Below are 19232 nucleotides of genomic sequence, written 5' to 3'. Positions count from 1 at the left end.
AAATAAATATACCAGTTATTTTGATCTTGGACCTTGGCTATGCCTGCCTCAAGAGCCATGTAGTTTTATTGTTGACGATTTTCAAAAACAATGAAAAATCTGGGATATTATGTCCTTGTTTTCATTGTAGCTTCCCAGAGGTTAAGGCTATAGCATTGAAAGTTGTACCAAATGAAAGCAAATAAAATGTTCTTGCATATAGATGCTAACACATTAACACCTGTGTAAATTTGAACTAATTTTAATGCACAAACAATGTCAAACATTCATATTTTTTATGCTTGGAAAGGATTACATCATATGACATAACTTTATCTCAGAATTGTTACTTTTAATCCAAGTACATCACAATTTATCACTAATTATGTTTTATTTTGTTATTTGAGATTGTCGGTTAAGATTGATTAAGATTTGGTTAAGATTTGTGAACTGCTGTCATCATGGCACCTTCAAGACAGCTATGCAGCGAGAAGTGGTTAGCGATACAAGTGAACAGGATGAACCAACTGAAAAGAGAAGAAAGGTGTCAACTCCCGGCACAAGGTTGTTCAGTGGTGTGTATCTCATTGGGCAAACCAGCTCCAGCATCAGTCAACTTCCTACTAATCGCATATGTTTGATGAAAAAGGTCAAATTTGAAGAGGTCTAGATATATACTGTACATATATATCTTCTTTTCTCTACACGTGTCTTGTTCAGCCTTGAGTTGGATCTTTAAAAGTATCTTATCTCAGTTTCTACCGTTCTGCAAAAAAAATACACAAAACCTTTACAGCCTTTGAAAATGATATGAGTTGCATGAAGAACACTGCAGGGACAAACATATGTCGTACAGCACAACTTTACTCCTGACATGCAAATAAAGGCAACAATATCTTCAACTATTTTGTTCATTTTCATTTGTCTCTCTCTTGTTCATGCAAATGGGATAGAGCTGAGATGTTTGTTAATACAGTTAGCTAAAACCAGAACTGAGCAAACTTGGGAGGAAGATTAACTTGTTTAGAAATTGATAGCATGAATGTTTAAAATGACGGGTATAATAAAGGCTACTTAGATGTAACTGCCTGTATGCAAAGTTACCGTTCACACTGGATAAGGACACAGTCCTTCTTGACAGCATTCAGATATTTGACAAGCACAGATTTAATCTTATATATATTCATATATTTGTGTCTGTTGTCCACATGTAAACACTGTTTGGGACACTGAAAGAGCTAAAGAAGACAAAGACAACATCGACAAAACAGAAGACTTTGAAGCAGAAGACAGGCAAATGTAGGAACTGGGATTTATGAAAAGAAACTAGAGTGCTGAAATGGCAGGATTAACAAAGCACATGAACCAAGACTACAAATAAAAACTCACAACTCTTTTTTTTTTTGTTGCATCTTTATCATTCCCCCTTTAGGTGAAGTGTAGAGATACTTCTTTTTTTTTTCCAACACCCACCCATCCTTCCTCATGTCATTTTTTCCCTCATTTATAAGGCAGTGCCCGTAAAACTGGCTGCAGGACCTAAGTATCAGTTTTGCTCTGTAAACTTGTAAAATGTAAATGTCTGTGTGTCTAACCTTGGACAAGCTAGCTTGAACCTTGAATTTGCCCTCGGGGATAAATAAAGTATCTTTGATTTGATTTGATTGATAAAATACTGACCAATGAGATGTAAAGAGAAACCAGGACAGGCGAGACGGGGAAACTGAGTTCAGGGGACTTTTAATGCAATGCAGAAAAGGTGAGAGCCAGAAACAGGTGCAATAAGGCCCAGAGAAATATGAACAGAAACAAAGAGACAGACTCTACAAATAGATAACAGGAAATCACATCATCAGACCGCAGAAAAATTTCAAACAATCTAAATAAACACTGAACAGAATTAATTTATGATCATATTAATAATATTAAACTTAATTAACTAGGAAAGGAAGGAACATGAACTAAAAGATTGAAAGACAAAGTTTAACATTGAACCCCAAAACCCACAGACTTTCCGTTACTTTCAGGTACAATTATAAAAACGCATTTGATAGATTCCCTCCCTCTGATCATCATCATCATCATCATCAGTACAACAGGGCTGTTTAACATTCCTGCTCTCCTAATCTCCTGCAGGGCTTCACTGGGTGTAAAACGGCCATGTGGTCAGATCAAAGAAAGGAGTGTGGGAGAGTACAGTGGGCCTGTGGACTCCAGGGGGAATTCTAAGGTGATTCCCTTTATTTGCACTTTCCGAGTCAAAAGGTTGGATCTTTGTGTGTTACGGAGCCAGGGGTGAAAGACCCCAAACAAGCAACTGTCCACAGAGAAATCAACTGGTTCACTTAAAAGAAATCTAACACAGATCCCATCAAGTTCAATGCTTTAACCCTTCTGAAACACTGTAGTATCTTGTTCAATCACAAGATGCTTTTTGACATGGCTATTTACTGCATCAGTTCACTACTGTGAGCTGAAATCTCAGGCAAGATAGCCTCCAAAAAACTCTTGCAAGACCAGAGCAAGTTGACAAATATGGAGCATCCTGATCTGCTGAGAGAATGAGTAAAGCAGAGAATGAAAGCAAAAGTGAAGAATGAATAAAGAGAAGGAGCTATAATGGTCTTAAACTATTATGTTTTTGTCATTTTTACTTCCATTCCTCCCCCATTCTGGGACCTTACTGCTTATAGTTGTTACTGATGTTTATAGTTGTGAAAATCTAAAGAATGAACTTCAAAACTTCAAAAAGTATGCAAGCTCATCGCAGAAAAGAATTTCCATTTCAGAAACTTAGCTGAGCATAATTAACTATTAACGATGCAGAACTTCATTTGAGTAAATAAATCTGAGCATATTGTTTATACATGAAACTCAAAAGGATCAAATTTATATAGAGTGGATGTTTTACAAATTATTTCAAGTTAATCTTCCCTTAGTGTAACAAAAAAACCCTAAATTGTTTTTGTTTTTTTTTATCTGCTTTCCACCGGGAAAGCAGATAAAAAAAAAAAGTGAGTAACGGTGTGGATCCACACTGATCCACACCGTTACCCAGCTGACCTCTGTTGCCATGCAACAGCTGCATGTGTAATTGCTCATAAACACACGGTGCCAATAATAACAATAAATCTGCAGTTTTAGGTTATCAATTAATAAATTCACTTTTCAAGTGAAGGCATGAAAGTTACCCAGCACCAACTTGGAAGCAGACACATAGTACTTTCAAACTTTTAAAATAAATAAAGAAAAAATCCTTCATTTTTTTATTATCCAGCATCTTTATAACAGGTAAACTGTATTTTCTTACGTCTTTAACATGTTGCCTATAAAGGTGGATTATTGCTGATATGAAGTCAAAATAGTGACTAGAACTTGTTTTACAGAGTTTTTGCTGAGAACTATTCCTCATGCGGGGAACTTGGAGATCATCAAGGATTACATGATATGCATGTTTTGCCTTTAATTCTTCCTAGATAACTCAGTTTTATTCATTAAAACATAAAAGTATGAAAGAATAAGAAAAATAAAACTAAGCAGGATATGTTAAGATTTTTTAGCTTTAAAAATGGGTTCCACATGATACCCCCCCCCCCCCCCTTCCCGTTTCATTCTTTAGGTCAGTACTTTAAAACTTCCGTCTTTTGTGTGGTAAGAATTATCAAACAACCAAATAAAAAAAGTACTTTAGGAAATTGAAGCTACTCAGCTAAGAGTAAACCACCAGCACTTTTACATACTTCTCTTATTTACATCGATTCAGCTTACATGGATCCATTTATTCAGCCTTTCGTGCTCCTGAGAACATCTAGAACTTATCTAGAATTAATGTTAATAACAACTAGATTAAAATGAAATTACATCCTATAAATATAGTCTCTTTTAGCCAATGTTAAATTTTACAGTGTGTAACACATTAGAGTCGTATCTCATGGTACAAGTATATGATCTTTGTAGTTGTTTTAAATTGACATGTCCCTCTTTATCTGCACCACAGTCAGTTATTCTGTTTTGTGCCCTTTTGAACTCATATCCATCTTTTTGTTAACATTTTGTGGGTTTAAAAGCTATTTCTTCTTGGGTGTTTCGTCCTTTGCTTTTGTAACGGTACCCCTCTGGATAGATGTCTTTTCTGAAATTCTCAGTGGTGATTTTTGTTTTATTTGCGGGTTAAGCGCGGGGGGATCATGACTCATGGTGTTGCTACCTGTGGCTGAAAGGCCCATTCAGTCATTCATTCATAAAAGTCAAAGGAAAAACCAGTCAGTCACAATCTTACGCAAACCTAAGTAACGCAGTGTTGCTGGTACTACGCCCTGTTGGGGCTGTCAGCGAAAAAAAGCATCAAATGCAACACACAAAATGAAAGCATTTTTAAGAGACAGAAGAAAGGAAATGAAACATGCTGCTTCATCCTCGCTCACAGTCTGAGTCATCAATGCATGTCTCAGCTCAGGCGCATCACAGCTCAATAAACGCTTATTCTAAACTGGTTGGTATGCAGGTCAAAGTTCTGCTTTTTGATCCACATGCCAGTGTTTCACTTCAGCATTTGTTCTGCTGAGATAGAGCAACAAGATCATTGATAATGTCCTCATCAGCCTTATTTAAAGCCACAGCATACTACTTACAGTATAGTGTATAGTGTTATTGTACACATGTCATAGTTTCTATTTATTTTACAGAAATGTGTCCTCTTATGACAGGAATAAATGAGAACCACAAGCTGGGGGAAAGTATGATCAGGATGCTTTTCTGTTTGGGCTTATTGTGTTCTGATTTTTCAGCTTACGCAGGTCAATGCTTCCACAAACGCTGCGTTTGCAAAGGTGAATGCATTTAGCCGCAGTGTGACCTCTCACCCAGTGTCACGTCACCCCCCCCATCACCACCCTCCTGCAGGGATTCAGCCTCCATTTCACCCAGTTTGAAAATCCCACAGACAAAGCTGGGGAGGCAGATGGCGTACTGCGACCACACACGGTTAGGATTAGACTTAATACAGGTGTCAATCGTCTAAATCTCCATCACTTAGCACATAGCTGTACTACTACTCTTGTAAGCCTCTTTGACACATGATGTTTGAATCAGAGTATTTTTTTAGACCTCAGATAAAAACTCTTCAGCACAGCTGAGTGCAGTAAAAGTGATTCACAGACTGCTGAGTAATCACGTCTCGGAAAGTGCTGTTTCGTGACAGATGAGGCGATAACACACAGGACTGAAAAAAGTACAAAACTAGTGCATCTCTCTCTATGTGTGCCACTTTCTATCGTGTCCAGAGGGGTCAGGATCAGTGAGCAGCCCAGCAGCACTGAGGAATGCTGGGTAAAGCCCCGCACTTGTTGCCCCTGGAACGCCGCCAGGCCTCTTACATAAGCCACCTCCTCCAGCCTCACACTAACTTTGACTGGCACAATGAACCTGCTTCTTCACACCGCAGAAAGGAGCCGTGAAACACTGTAATTATATGCTTATGTTGTTGCAACACAATGAATTCGCTCAGGCTCAGATTTACTTCTCACCATCATTACTGTTTAGACAGGCTGCGGGTTTTGTAACTACCAGAAGACGAGCCACAAGTTTCCTGTCAGACTTCCACACGGTCAACATGCAGCTTCGCAGGACACATTCTCACCTCTTCCACCTCCATGAAAGAGGAGGTGGAACTTCTCATTTAGAGACGTTTCATTTCAAATTACAAAGCTGAAGAGATTTATAATTTGCAGTCGCTTTGTGTCTTAATGTGGTCCTTTTCCTTTTGGCACTTTTTCTCATATATAAAGTAGTTAAAGAGCATCATGATTGTTTGCATTTTATTTGTATCAGTAACCTGAAATCTAGATTTTTAAAAACTCTCTCTGTTAGGTCTCCATATTTCTACAAAAAAAGGACGCCTTCAGAAACTAAACCCAGTTTCTATTCTTCACCGTCTTCATTTTAAAGCTACTTCCCTCATTTTTTTTATCCTGACTGGAAACATCCGGTCTTGACCAAAAACCAAGTCAAACTGAGACATTTGGGCTCCTCAGCTGTACCAAACAGCCATATTTTGTTTTTATTTCACATTGACACATTGGACAGGTACTCTGGATATATATGTATTTATATATATATATATATCAAAAACACATTAGCAGACATGTCATATCTAAAATAATAAAAAAGAAAAAAAATAACACGTTTTCATTTTGCACAGAGTTCAAGTCATAAAAGACTGAATAAAAGTGACCATTACAAATGGAGAAAAACATCTCCCAGCACATATGTCTATATTGCATACACATTGAAGAGTGGAGATCTGAAATGCATCAACTTTAGGTGATACATGTGCATAAGAGGGAACATCATACGATTTCAAAGGCCACCATATGGACTTTAATTCAGCAAACAGCCCACTCAGCTGCCCAAACCAGAGGATAGATTAGCTATATGATGAGTAATTCCCAACACAGTCATGAGTACTAATGGAGGATACCAGCAGGCACTGGTAAGCAGCAACTAGAGCTCTTAGTGGAGCTGTCAAATATTGAACACCAGGTCTGAGTTTGGTCATGCAAACATGGTAGAAGGTCCTGGAAATATAAAAACTCCCTCAGCATGGATTGTTGACGAGGTGCCGAACACATTCATGAGGATTTAAAAAAAAACAAAAAACAAAAAGAAAAATCAACCAACGGCGAATGCTTTCCAGTACAGGCTCATACAGATAATAGTTCATCAGTAATAATGTACAGTGTTCAATTCTTCAAAGCAGTCCAAACACTCCAATGTTTCAACAGAAGACCATGCCGTTGTAGGACGTTCAGTTCCACTGTGCCAACTACACTTAGTGCTTTACCACAGCTTGTGTTAAAAGGCAAGGTGAGACGTGTTGATACGGCTTTTGTACCCTAATGACTGCAATTAAAACTGAGTCAAGGCCAGAAAAAAGTCTGAGAAACAAAATCATTGTAAAAACATATTTGGAATAAAAAAAAAAAAAAATTTTTTTTTTTTTTTTTTTTAAAAACTACAGCAAAGATGTTCTGTTGAAAAAGATCCAGTCAGAAAAACTGCAAAAGTCTTTCAGCGTCATCCAAATTAAATACTATAAACAGCATCTACAAATAGAGATAGATCATTTCTAATAACTTAAATAATTAAATTATTTTGTAATACAATACTATTCCACTTGCAGCCAGAGGATAAGAAAATAGATTTGCTCACAGCCTACACAAAGAAGAAGACAACAGACTCTTTCATGGAGAGGAGCGGTAGGGCTAAACTACATAAGCTTGTGATGTGCGCACTGTCCATGTGGAGGTGAAGCTCTGTCTCTGATCCCTTCGGTCCTGCAGTGAGAAGCTTTGGCACAGATAACACCATAGGATGAGATGACGCATCACAACACAGTGCTAATAAGGGACACTCATGCAGGCCTCGCTCCAGTCCTGGAGAAGATGAGGTCTGTGAACCCCAACATGCATCACAACTATACTGCCAGGGCTACAGACAAACAAGAGAGGGGCTGAGCAGCAGTGGGGAGACTGGAAAAACAAAAACTGACTAAGTGGATGTAAAAATGTGGGAGCGGAGGGGTTTGGTATGTAAAAGGGGCAATTACAGAATAAAAAGGAAAGGAAACGTCATTTCTATTAAGGGCAACGATGGGTCATTGAGAATAAAGCTTCCTGCAAATGACACTGATGGTTTTGCCCAAATTGGTCATTTTCCTGCTTCCCTTCTGTTTCTCTCGGTTTCCTCAATCTCACAGAGACGACTCCAACTCTCTGGTGATGGTAACCTCAGCATCAGTCCGAGGGCGCACCTGAGCGCATGCTACCTGCTCTGAGCTCTCGATAATCACCTCCAGGGCTGGTGCAGCAGTAGGTCTGCAGTCAGTGCCGGACTTCTTGTCAGAGCCGGCGTTCTGCTTGTCCGCAGAGCCGCAGCACAGCTTGGGAGCACACTGAGTCCGACAGGAGAGCTCGCACAGGGAGTCTCGAGACTCTGAGCTGAATGTGACAAACTCAGGCTGGATGGTAGTGGCGTGGATGCCCTCGTCGTGGAAGAAGTCCTTGATGCGTTTGGCCACTTCCATGTAAGATGTGGGGTCGTGGCATTTGATGTGCGCCGTGGCAATGATTCGACTTCCAGCCAGCTGCCAGATGTGAAGCTCGTGGATGGCCAGAACGCCATCCAGGCTCTGCAGCCGCTCATTAAGCCGGTGCATATTGATCTGCTTGGGAACAGTCTGCAGCAGGATGAGGGCTGACTCTTTTAGTAAGGGGTAGGTGGTGTAGAGCAGGATGGTTACCATGATGATGCACAACGTGGGATCCAGGTAGAGAACCCAGCAAGGACCAGCGACTGAAGTAGGACTATCCATTAGATCGACCAGGGTGTGATTGACGTGACGGTGATCAGTGGTGTGGCTGTTGATACACGGGTTCACACACATCTCACCGGATTTGCAAGGCTTCCACACAAATGTGAAAATAACAGCGTTAACCACAACGATGACAGAGCCCAGCGCATCGCCCAGCACGTGCAGGAAGACCCCACGCATGTTGAGCTGTGACGATGAGTCGTGGTCATGGTCCATCTCGTCGAAGTGGGTGTTGCCGTTCATCTGCACCTCTGAGCTTTCTTTACAGCTGACATCTGAAGATGAAAATCAGGGAGCTGAGTTTAGTTTATTAAAACATTACAGTTCAATAATCACAAAGGACTTTGACACGAAGATACTAAAAGATCAGTCAAAGATAAAAAACCTACCTGGATTGTAAAATGCAACAAACATAAATGCTCAGTTACAAGAGAGCCTGAGTTACTTTAAGGCAACAGATCGAAGGGGCTGCATTCAAATTAAAAAGGAGAGTGATTGAGAATAATTCATACTGTCTTTTTAATTGATATATTTGGATTTCTTCTTTGAAATTATTTTATTTTTTTATATAGCATCAAATCATGGCAATGCCATCTCAAGACGCTTTACAGACAGAAAAAAAAAAAAACATAATGAAAGCCAATTCATACTAGCCTATATAAGGAAACCAACAGATTGAGTTGGAGAAATAATGGCTTTTGTGTCGGACTTCTTAGCCTTGTGACCAAGTCTGTGCAGTAAAATCTTAGGGATTGACATACAGAAAGCATATACCAGAGGCCCGCTTGAGACTAAACTCTCAGCACAGCATCCGAAACACAATAAAACACTGCACAGTACTTCACATTACACAAATTCAATTAGTAATTGTAGGCGTGGCGACACAGACTAAACCAAAGAAGCAGCAGCTCTCTTACATCCCGGCACACCATCAACTCATTCATCAGCGGCTAATGGTGTTTCTGGGGGCCGTCGACTTCATGGTTACACTGATGTATGGCCCAGTAACAGCAATAAGTGCATAGAGGAGGAAGGGATGTAGTAACCATTTATTGAAACTGACAGGGCCTAACAGTGGGGGGAAAATAGTCTCCGGTATATAGGTTTAACCCTTCAGTGAGTGTCGAGAGGGGGATGCTTTCAGACAAAAAGGCAGGTACAAGGAGGCTTTTTTGGGTGTTTTATACTCAATGAATGATTGATATGCATTTATACGCAGCATGAAAAGCTGTAACACTAAAAAAATAACAGCCATTGTCAGGTTACTACTATTTTGCAAGCCGTAAAATCCCCTAGAGATGAATGTGTGGATATTTAACTAAGGTGAGCAACAGAAGGAAGTAAAAATACCACTACTAATTACCACATCTCACTTGACTGAGTTTGACATAAACGTTCAGATCATTATTATTTGTAAAAGTCAACTGAGAGGAGTCAAATTTACAAAACATGATCCTGAGGCTTCCCTCTATCCTGCCACTGACGGTGGCCACGTTTCCAAGGATAGAATAACCCAACAAATATGTGATCCCAAACACACTCTGAAGACCACAGCTGTCACAGAAACAATATGGATTAGTCACTCAGGCACTTCTCAGGCCAGGTTGATGATATAAGGATGGACTGTTAGGCAATCTGTGCTGCTATCAGTAAAGATAAAGTCTGACCCATCCTGTCAGATCAGTAGTGGGAAACGATGGGTTGAGGGGTTTGGATGGTTCTTATGTCTGTCGTGTTACACAAATTACATGTTAACAAAAAAATTAACTTATATTTACCCGTTTTTGATCTCGTATCACCCGGACTGTTGTGATTCCCCACCAAGATATTGGTCTCCTCTCCGGCAGAGCCGTTCCCAGCCTTCCCCCTCTTGTTCTTACTTCCATGAGAGTGTCCGCCGTGGGAATGCCCGTGGCCTCCGCCGGCATGTCCGTGAAACAAGCAGAGTCCGAGCAGGTTGACCAACAGTCCCGCGGCTCCGACCCCGGCGACCACCTCCGGACTCTCGATCTCGTTGGGCTCCGTGAAACGCTCGACCGCTTCCAGGACGATGGTAAAGCACAGCGCCGTTAGGAAGACTGCGTTGACCAAAGCTCCCATAACTTCCGCCCGTATCCAACCAAAGGTGTTTTTTTTGGTCGCGTGGGTTTTCTCTGCAAACCGAACCGCGACCAGAGCCACCACCAGGGCGATTACGTCCGAAAGCATGTGGAAAGAGTCCGACAGCATTGACAGGGATGAGGTGATGCGACTCACCACTACTTCTACTATGAAGAAGCCAAAAGTCAATGAAAGCATACATAGCAACCGGACACGATTTGGCTCGCAAGCCATTTTTCTACAGTCTTTTGTAGATTCAAGTTTCGACTAAACGTCAGATACCGCTTTACCTTGTCCCCGTTTAGATTACCAGGACATCGGCGAGCTAGCTCCGTGGTCCCTCCGAGCTAACAACGACTCGCGTTAAGCTAGCTGGCTCCCTGAGACAATACGATTAATGCTAACAACGTCCTTTCACACTTCTGTTCTCTGCCAGCATCGCTGCTCTATCCCAAGACAAGCAAAGACAGACTCTTGTGAGATACAATATCGTAGTGATCGTGTAATAAGACTCTGGACGTCCCTAGCATGTTCCAGATACGTCTGCCGACGAACCCCAGTTTGCAGACGGCTGAAACTTTGCACCCGAACCGGTAAACTTTTCACACGGAACGAGGAACATTCGGGACACGCCCATGACGGTTTCGATTGGTGGATGGGGACTAAGGACGAATGTGATTGGTCAATTTTTGCAGCTTTCGAAAGTGGGCAGTGCAAACAACCCGAACAACAGTGGTTGCTACGCACTGTAATGACAACTGTAATCTCGCGATGACATTTTTAAAAAGCAGCTTTTTAAGGTTTGTAAAACTACTATTAAGTAAATTAAGTAAAATTAAGCAATCAGTTTCTGCTTTTAAAGTATTTTTCATCGTTGTGAACTAAACTGTCAAATAGGAACGCAAACATATATCTATACTTGAAAATCACTTTGTCCTGCCCTAAACAAACACTGAGAATTGCTTTCTTTATTTGTCCAATATGTTTAAAATGTACAAATCAAAGTTCAATTAATAAATAAAACTAAATATATTTGTCTGCCAAAGAGTAATGATTTCTTATGACAAACCTTTTTAAAAAAATTAACCATTGATCAACTACGATCTTTAATGAAACAAAAACATCAAATTTCCCCTTCTATCTGCACAAAAGACTTAAAGGAGTGTCCTATTGTTGCCAGCACTGCCATTAATCTCACTGATCATAGGAAACTAATGACCCCTTGTGGGGACAATCAATCTTGAATAAAGAGTTACTATGAAGTCTATGATGCAGACTCAAAAGTTATTTCTCATAATTATTTTTAATTACATACTTTACAAAATGTATATATTTTTTTAAAAGTATGTTTAATATACATTTGTTCTGCATAAAAATCAAATTCCCTATCATGAGATAGTTTTCATGTTCATTACATGAACATACATATGACAAGAATATACACATGGACAATCAAAATAGCTGCCTGCAATACTAACAAATCCACACAGACTGTACACTTAGATAAAAATTTGGCACTACAAACAAAAACAAACTGGACACGCTCATAAATTCACGTCCCACAACTACTATCATCCCATAAATAACTAGATTATTCATAAAGTTTTACCTACTCAGAGACATTTACGTGAAAACATATGTGAGATAGTAGTTTTTGTGTGATCATCGCAGACCGAGGATCTGCCTGCTCTTGAACTGACAGATCTTCTCCACTTCGTTCAGTTTTTGAGCACGCAGATTTGCAGCCTGCAGCCGCCTCCTCATCAGCTCCTGTGATGTTGCACTTTGTAGACTGTCAGGCGGCTTGTTCTCGTTGCTTTCACTGGCAAAGTGGACCTTCTTCTTGCCGGGGGACATGTTCTCCACATCTAGAGCCAAACAATGAGAAGTCAAGTGACTGAATAACAAAAGTCAAATTAAACTACTACTACAACTACTATTTAGCTTCTGAGGTGTTTGATGTGATATGAAGCCATTGAAGTTGAAGTTTGACGTCACCAACACTTCAGAAAGAAAAGCTTTATTTACATGATGGAAAAATAATTATACGTTTAGAGACATTAAAATTCTAGACAGTCATAAAAACATAAAAAACACTGCTCAGATCTAGTCTTGGTTCAGTAAATCCAGAGGTCTTCGCCGGTCTCTCATACCTATATCCTTGCCAAAGATCAGCGCCATGTCCCTCTGCTGCTGCAGCCGACTGTAATTCCTCAGCAAACTTTCGGCTCTGAAACGGTACATAAGAATCAATGACGATGCATCAATTGTCCATAAAAAATGTGCAAAATAGATAGAGATAATGGATTTCATGGATTGTTAGAAATATATAGTTCTTCAATAAAAAAAAGTCACCGTGAAAGCTTTTCATTTGTCAGCCGCTCCCGGACACACAGCTCCTGCTCCCTTTCTGCCATTAAAAGATAAACAGTGACAGTTTTTTTTTTTTAGCCATCATCTCTTTATTTGCACATATTTCAGATAAACAGACACACAAACACACACATACATCAGGATGTAATCTCTACTATCAGCCAGGGACTGTGGGTGTGGAAGTAGGTCATTATTTGATTGCGACACATCTGCTGAAGTCAACATGAGCAAACCTGTTTCATCAACAGACATTTCTTCGAAAACACCTCCATCTTCTCAGTCAGGTGGAACATTCTGGTTTATAACACACACAGTCCCCTATCTGTTCAGATAAGCATGTGCTAAAACTATTCAATACACAACAACACGTACGTGTATGGGAAATTTGACATTTTGGCAATCTTTCATTTCTCAGCTAGATGTCCCCAACACCTTTTTCTTTAGACAGATACGTTTCCCAGAAATGATAATGGAATGGTTTTCAGAATCCACAGCTATTCTTACCTGTGATCATAAGCAGCTTTGAATCATTTTATTTATGCCATGAAATGCACTCAACACCTGCAGATAAACACGGCTAATACTTTTACTGGTCGTGTCTCTTTATACATTTATTTATTTATAGTAGTATTTTAGAAACATTTTGTTTTCAGACAGAATAACAGAGTGTAGTCACTTGTACCAAAACTTAGTAACAATCACTTTTATGCATTCATCACCATCAGCTGCAGCTTTTCATAGACATTTAACAGAAACCACTCATTCAGTTACATCCATCAATCTGCTAAAAACAAAGGATTTCCAGGTGTGAACTGCTGTTTTCTGTAATCTCACTGATCACAGTAAACTGATGTTAAGGATGCTTGGGAACCATCAGTCTTTATTAAAGCAAGTCTGTGTAATCTCACTGTCACGCACACTTAAATAACATTTTCTTACTGAGTTTTGTGATTAATGTAAATATAAGACAATAGCATATAAATAAGTATTTAGAAAACAATAAGCTTTTTTTCTAGCTTTTTGAAGAATAAAAGGTAGTAATAAGCAAAGTGTGTTTATCACAGCAGTATCATCCCATCGCAGGGCTAACACAGAGAGAACAACCATTCACACTAATTCCTAGGGACAATTTAGATTAACCAATCAATCTAACGTGCATATCTTTGTGTATATGGTTGGTGTCGTTGTATATAAATTTCCAATCAAAAGTTTGGTCACACTTTCCCATGAAGTTCAATTGGAAAGTGAAATTTCATTTTCCAATGAAATTCAAACTTTTGAATTGGTGCCATGTATGCATGTATATTTTTTTTATATTATATATATATATATATATATATATATATATATATATATATATATATATATATACACACATATATATATATATATATTTATTTATTAGGGCTGTGGCGATATGCTTTTGTCCTGATTCAATTCCATTTCATTTTTTTGGGTGGCGATTCGATTTAAATCGCGATTCTCACAATTCTTCGATATAGCTGATTTTTGTAGATTAAAAACAAGATAAATGTGTAAAACCTATTTTTTTGCTCGTCATTTTTTCTTGATTTCAATTAGGAAAAAACAACACAGTAGCCAGACCATCATTCTGCTGCTATAGTACCCAAGAAGACAAGTTTAAAAAAATTAATAAAAACAACAAAAATAAAAAATGTTTTTATAATGAATCATTTTTATTTGTTTGAAAAAAAAAAAGATTTTTTTTTTAAAACAAAAAAATCTATTTTAAAATTGTGAAGCAAAAAAACCCAATTTTAGATTATTTTTTTTTTTATTCGATTTTCCCACCCCTAAAATATATATATATATATATATATATATATATATATATATACACACACACATACACACACATACATATACACACACACACACACACACATAATTTCACCCTAAAAAAATAATCAATTCTCTAAGTTTTAATTTGCTATATTATCTTTGTTTAGAATTTAAAATAATCTGTAACCATGAATTTTATCATTGTCCAATTTTTAAAAACATCTGATGAACCAGGGTTGTGTAAAAAGTGAAAGAATGGGCACAAAGTAAAATAAAACTATAAATCTTACTCTCAAGTCTCTCTTCACGTTCTTTCAGGGCCTGTTCTCTGTCCCGCAGAGCCTGTTCCTTTAGTCTGAGCTCTGCTGCAGCAGCAGCCGCTGGTTCAGAGGGTGTGTTGGGAGGACAGTCGGTGTCTGCAGACTTCCTGGGTGGCCGCACCTGTGCCTTCCTCTGCTCTTCGGCGACAGCATCACTTAACAAGCTGCTTTGGAGAATAGACTCCACAGAAGGCCTCAGGTAATCCTGCCAACAGTAAGGACCCGTTTATGCATCCTGACAGCATCCACACAACCGCAATGCTCAGCAAAGCATCCTTCGCAATTATTACATTGCTGAATAATTAATGTCAAACCTTTAAGTTGAGCATTTTGCTGAGTAAGGTGTTCAGTTCCTCAGAGTACCGGTATGGGATTCTTCTGAACTTCCCCTCTCTGATCTTCTCTGCCAACTCCTTCTGGTTGTAAGCTGTGAATGGAGGCCTAACAGGATGAAACCGGGGAGGAAACTGTCAGATCTGCTGTCAAATTGCACAGAAATCAATTAAAGCAGACCGGCTGCATAACTTACGATAACGCGCAAAGTTCATACAACAAGCATCCCAGTGACCAAATATCTGACTTCTCATTGTAGGACATCCTGTTTATTTGTTCCTGAAATAAAAATGTTAAATAAAGCAGCCAGATTAAGCGGGAAGTTCAGAAAAAAAAATTATATGCAGCCCACATAAAACAACGTACCGGAGACATGTAGTACGGAGTCCCAACAAATGTTTTTGCAAAGCTGGTATCGTGGTTCAGAATCCTCGCGAGACCAAAATCGCCAAGCTTGACGTTCTGCTTGATGTCAAGAAAGATATTAGCTGGTTTCAGGTCTCGATGAAGAACCGTGGCCCTACCGTCACTCCTCCTGTGACACTCCTTCAGGGCTAAAGTGAGCTGTGCCATGACTCGCAGGATGAACAGCTCCTCCAAATAACGCCTGCCATGAAAAAAAACACACCTGTAACATTTGCAGATTTGGAGAGGAGGGATATATGTTCACAAGCTTCCTGCAATCTACCTTTCTTTGATGCACCGGCTGATGAGACTAGCCAGATCCCCGCCTTCACAATACTCCATGACGATGTAGAGCGTGGTGTTACTGCGATCGATGATGCGGTCGTAGTACCTCACTATGTTTGGATGCTTGAGCTCCCTCAGGAGGTTCACCTCAGACACCAACATCTGTTTCTCGCTCTCCGCCATGGTGCCATAGTCCAGCTCCTTCCAAACAAGAATCTGCAAAATGAAAGTACTGTAATTAACTAAAGCGACGAGAGATTAAAGCCAGAAAGATGACTGGGTGAGGAAAGAAGGAGTCTGCTGAAAAATCGAGATAACAGTTCAATCAGACTAAAACAACCTTGAATGGGGTGATATAGCAGCGAAGGCAGTGAGAAGGCTTATCAGGGCAAATAATTAAAATTTGAACCTCAATTTAATGAAAACTGAAAACAGAGGTTGCTATTCTGACCTCGAGGGAGTTCCAGTATCAGGAGATCAAAGACATGGGATGATCTGTTTCCCCATTTTTTTTTTCCATGTTAGTTATCTTGTTTCTCTGATGGAAACTACCCCTCAACTGACCTTCAAAACACCTTAAAGAAACATGACTGTGTATGCATAAATAATACAGTTATAATCTGCACTCTAAGCGCCATGTTAAATGTAGCAGCTGTTCAAAATTATACATCAAACTTTTGTAGTTCACCTTTGGAAAAATAGTTTCAGAGCAGATCCATGTTGCAGCCAAGTTTTTTTTTTTTTACTTTAGAAAAGAAGGAATCCCCTTTGGGATGAAGAAAATTTCTCCATCCCAAAATGCAATTAAAACTAAAATGAAAAATAAGGACTTTGGAGAACTATTTGTTCTATAAGCGGGGGCATTGCATTGACCAGAGGACTCGCCAGTATGATGGTCAAGCTGGACTGCTGCTTTTTTGTCCCAGAGTGAGCTCAGATTGATTTTCTTTACATAAAACCTCTTTTACCTTTTTCTGGACTTCATGATGACCAAGAACATTTCAATCCAAGACAGAGCTGATCCATTTCCCAAACATTCATGAGCACTCCACCATACGAGCCACAGCTCTTTGTGGCCGTTTCTCTCTACGGTGGCTCAAATAGCTGCACATTACTAGTATTAAGCATCAATGGTTATTTCTAATTTGATTGCTTGTGTTTCTTTCTGTTCGTACTTACTTGTTATCATACTTTATAAATTATGGCAGTGTTTTTTTGTTGTTGTTTTTTTTTTTTTTTAAATTACGTCAAGTACATTTAAAAAGGTCTAAATCAACACTTTGCAATCTGGACATGTTAGCCAATTAAAACTTATTATATCACCATTTAAGTCTTGACTTAAACAGTGATCATTTTAAAATTGGAATTGAACCATTTTCTGTTTCATGAGACATTTTGTGTCGTCTTTGTAACTGTATTAAGTCCCTTATATTTGGTCACTTTTAAGATTTGGTTATTTTCAGTATGCTTGCTTGAAAATACTTGCTGTCAAATCAACCTAATAGTTTGGCATGTAGCAACTCCTTGGTGTTGTTTTATACCTCCTTATGGCGTCTTCATAAGACTACAGAGATATTTGAACAGATACTATAAATTGAGGGTCTTACCTGGGTTTCTCTTTCTAGGCCATTTGGTGTGTTGCATCATTTAAAGTTACTAACTTACATTTTATCAAGAAGTCGGGTGGTTGCACACATAGGGCCTCGGCCTAGTCAGAAAACTACAACTGGGCTGTGGAGTGGTTTAGTAATACTCACTTTCCCGTCACTTTTTCGTCTTATTTTCTGGCATCTTCCATAGGAGCCGGAGCCTATAGTGTACAACACTTCGTAGTCTTCAACACGAGACGGCATCTTGTTTTAGTCCTCCAACACGACGATACAAGTTAACAAACTTAACGTTACTGTCAGGATCGGTTTGGCTGTGGTTTAGCACATATCTCAACCAAAAGCTTCTCAGATCAGTTATATATTTCACCTGGGACGTCTTTTCTTTCTGGCATGGTGATTGAAAGGCACAAATGTTTGGTTTTGTTTGTCTTTTCTCGATCTTGATTCACTCGTGTGCGTTGCAGTTGACAAGCAGGAAGCAATCGCCTACAGTTTAAATTAGTGCCGAAATCTCTGATTGTGATTGGTTTATTCTCTCTTCATGCGTATTTCTGATTGGTTAGTAAGCATATACAAGTGGCGAGGTTGCTAAGCGCCAGAAAACCGCGAGATTAGCGCGGTTAGGTGGGGTGTTTCTTTTTATCCACGAGATGGCGCCAAAACACATTAAAGTGAATGTTGTGTGTCTTTAGATGACATTGGCAATTACTAAAAAGGAAAAAGGCTAAAGAATTTATATTTTATATTTTTGAGAGACTAACCATCAAGATGGTGTAATTGAAATAAAAATAAAATTCATCTGACTATCATGTAGCCTATGGCATTAGCTTAAAAGTTTCTGCATTTTAATAGGACTGGTTTAATATATTGCTGTATGGTTCTCTAACCATCCTGCATATAAATAAGCAGTGTGAAGAAAGACCTTGAAAAACTTCAAATGCCCATGCTGGGATGGCAGTTTTTGAAGTCCATTGCAGTTATTTTATCTGTCAGACAAATGCAGTAGGTTATTATTCTAGACTGAACAAATGACTAGTTTTATAAAAGCCTTAAAGTAAACACAGCTCTTCAAGCTGCCCATTTGAAACCAAACTTGAAGAGCATTTGTGGAATCAATGTAAGAAATTTATCAGTAAAATCTCATCTTAAGAGCATCAACAGATTCCTAAAGAAAAAAAAAACTGCATTTACAAACTGAGTTGTGTTTCTTGTCTTGTCTGCTGTCTCAGACATTGAGACACTCTGGGCTCACTTACTGCATCAGGGATCCTCAGTTACCCTGAAAACAAGAAAGTGTTTTTGGTTATCTCCAGAGCGGTTTCCATAGCTGCAGATTAAAGACAAATACCACTGATCATTTGGTTTGACCTGCAGGGCTGCCTGAAGAGTGGCCATGTGAGAGCAGCCCCATGCAGTGACCTCTCATTTGGCTCCTATATCTGGGTATCACATATGGCATTCACATATGTCTGCTCCAAGTGAAGTAAAATGCATTACTGCTGTGAACGTGTTGTGTTGAAAATAGGCTCATCTGACCAACTGGAGATCAGTGCAGGAATCATTGCTTGAATGAAGCAAATAAAGCCCCTGGATTTTGGCTTTGATTTCTGTTGGTTTTCACTTCCTCAATGTGAAGATTTTGTGCTTAAAGAA

At 39.1% G+C, this 19232-nt stretch overlaps 2 protein-coding genes across 2 annotated transcripts; both read right to left on the bottom strand.

The window, feature by feature from the left end:
- Positions 1–7729: 7729 nt before the first annotated feature.
- Positions 7730–10947, bottom strand: slc30a1a (solute carrier family 30 member 1a; the record flags this gene model as incomplete). Its single annotated transcript, XM_079255650.1, has 2 exons — positions 10129–10947; positions 7730–8625 (listed from the first exon to the last, which is right to left on the bottom strand). Exons 1-2 carry the CDS (start codon positions 10682–10684, stop codon positions 7730–7732), a joined length of 1452 nt encoding a protein of 483 aa, XP_079111776.1. The 5' UTR covers positions 10685–10947.
- Positions 10948–12112: 1165 nt separating this feature from the next.
- nek2 (NIMA-related kinase 2) lies at positions 12113–17822 on the bottom strand (the record flags this gene model as incomplete). Its single annotated transcript, XM_079255657.1, has 9 exons — positions 12113–12318; positions 12604–12680; positions 12806–12860; positions 14917–15151; positions 15261–15387; positions 15476–15558; positions 15646–15886; positions 15968–16185; positions 17727–17822. 9 exons carry the CDS (start codon positions 17820–17822, stop codon positions 12113–12115), a joined length of 1338 nt encoding a protein of 445 aa, XP_079111783.1.
- Between the last annotated feature and the right edge of the window lie 1410 nt (positions 17823–19232).

This window comes from Telmatherina bonti (genome assembly GCF_933228915.1).
Source record: "Telmatherina bonti genome assembly, chromosome: 16".
In the NCBI taxonomy this organism is placed as follows: Eukaryota; Metazoa; Chordata; class Actinopteri; order Atheriniformes; family Telmatherinidae; genus Telmatherina; species Telmatherina bonti.
Note: the sequence above shows the minus strand (reverse complement) of the source record. Positions and strands in the feature narration are given on the sequence as shown.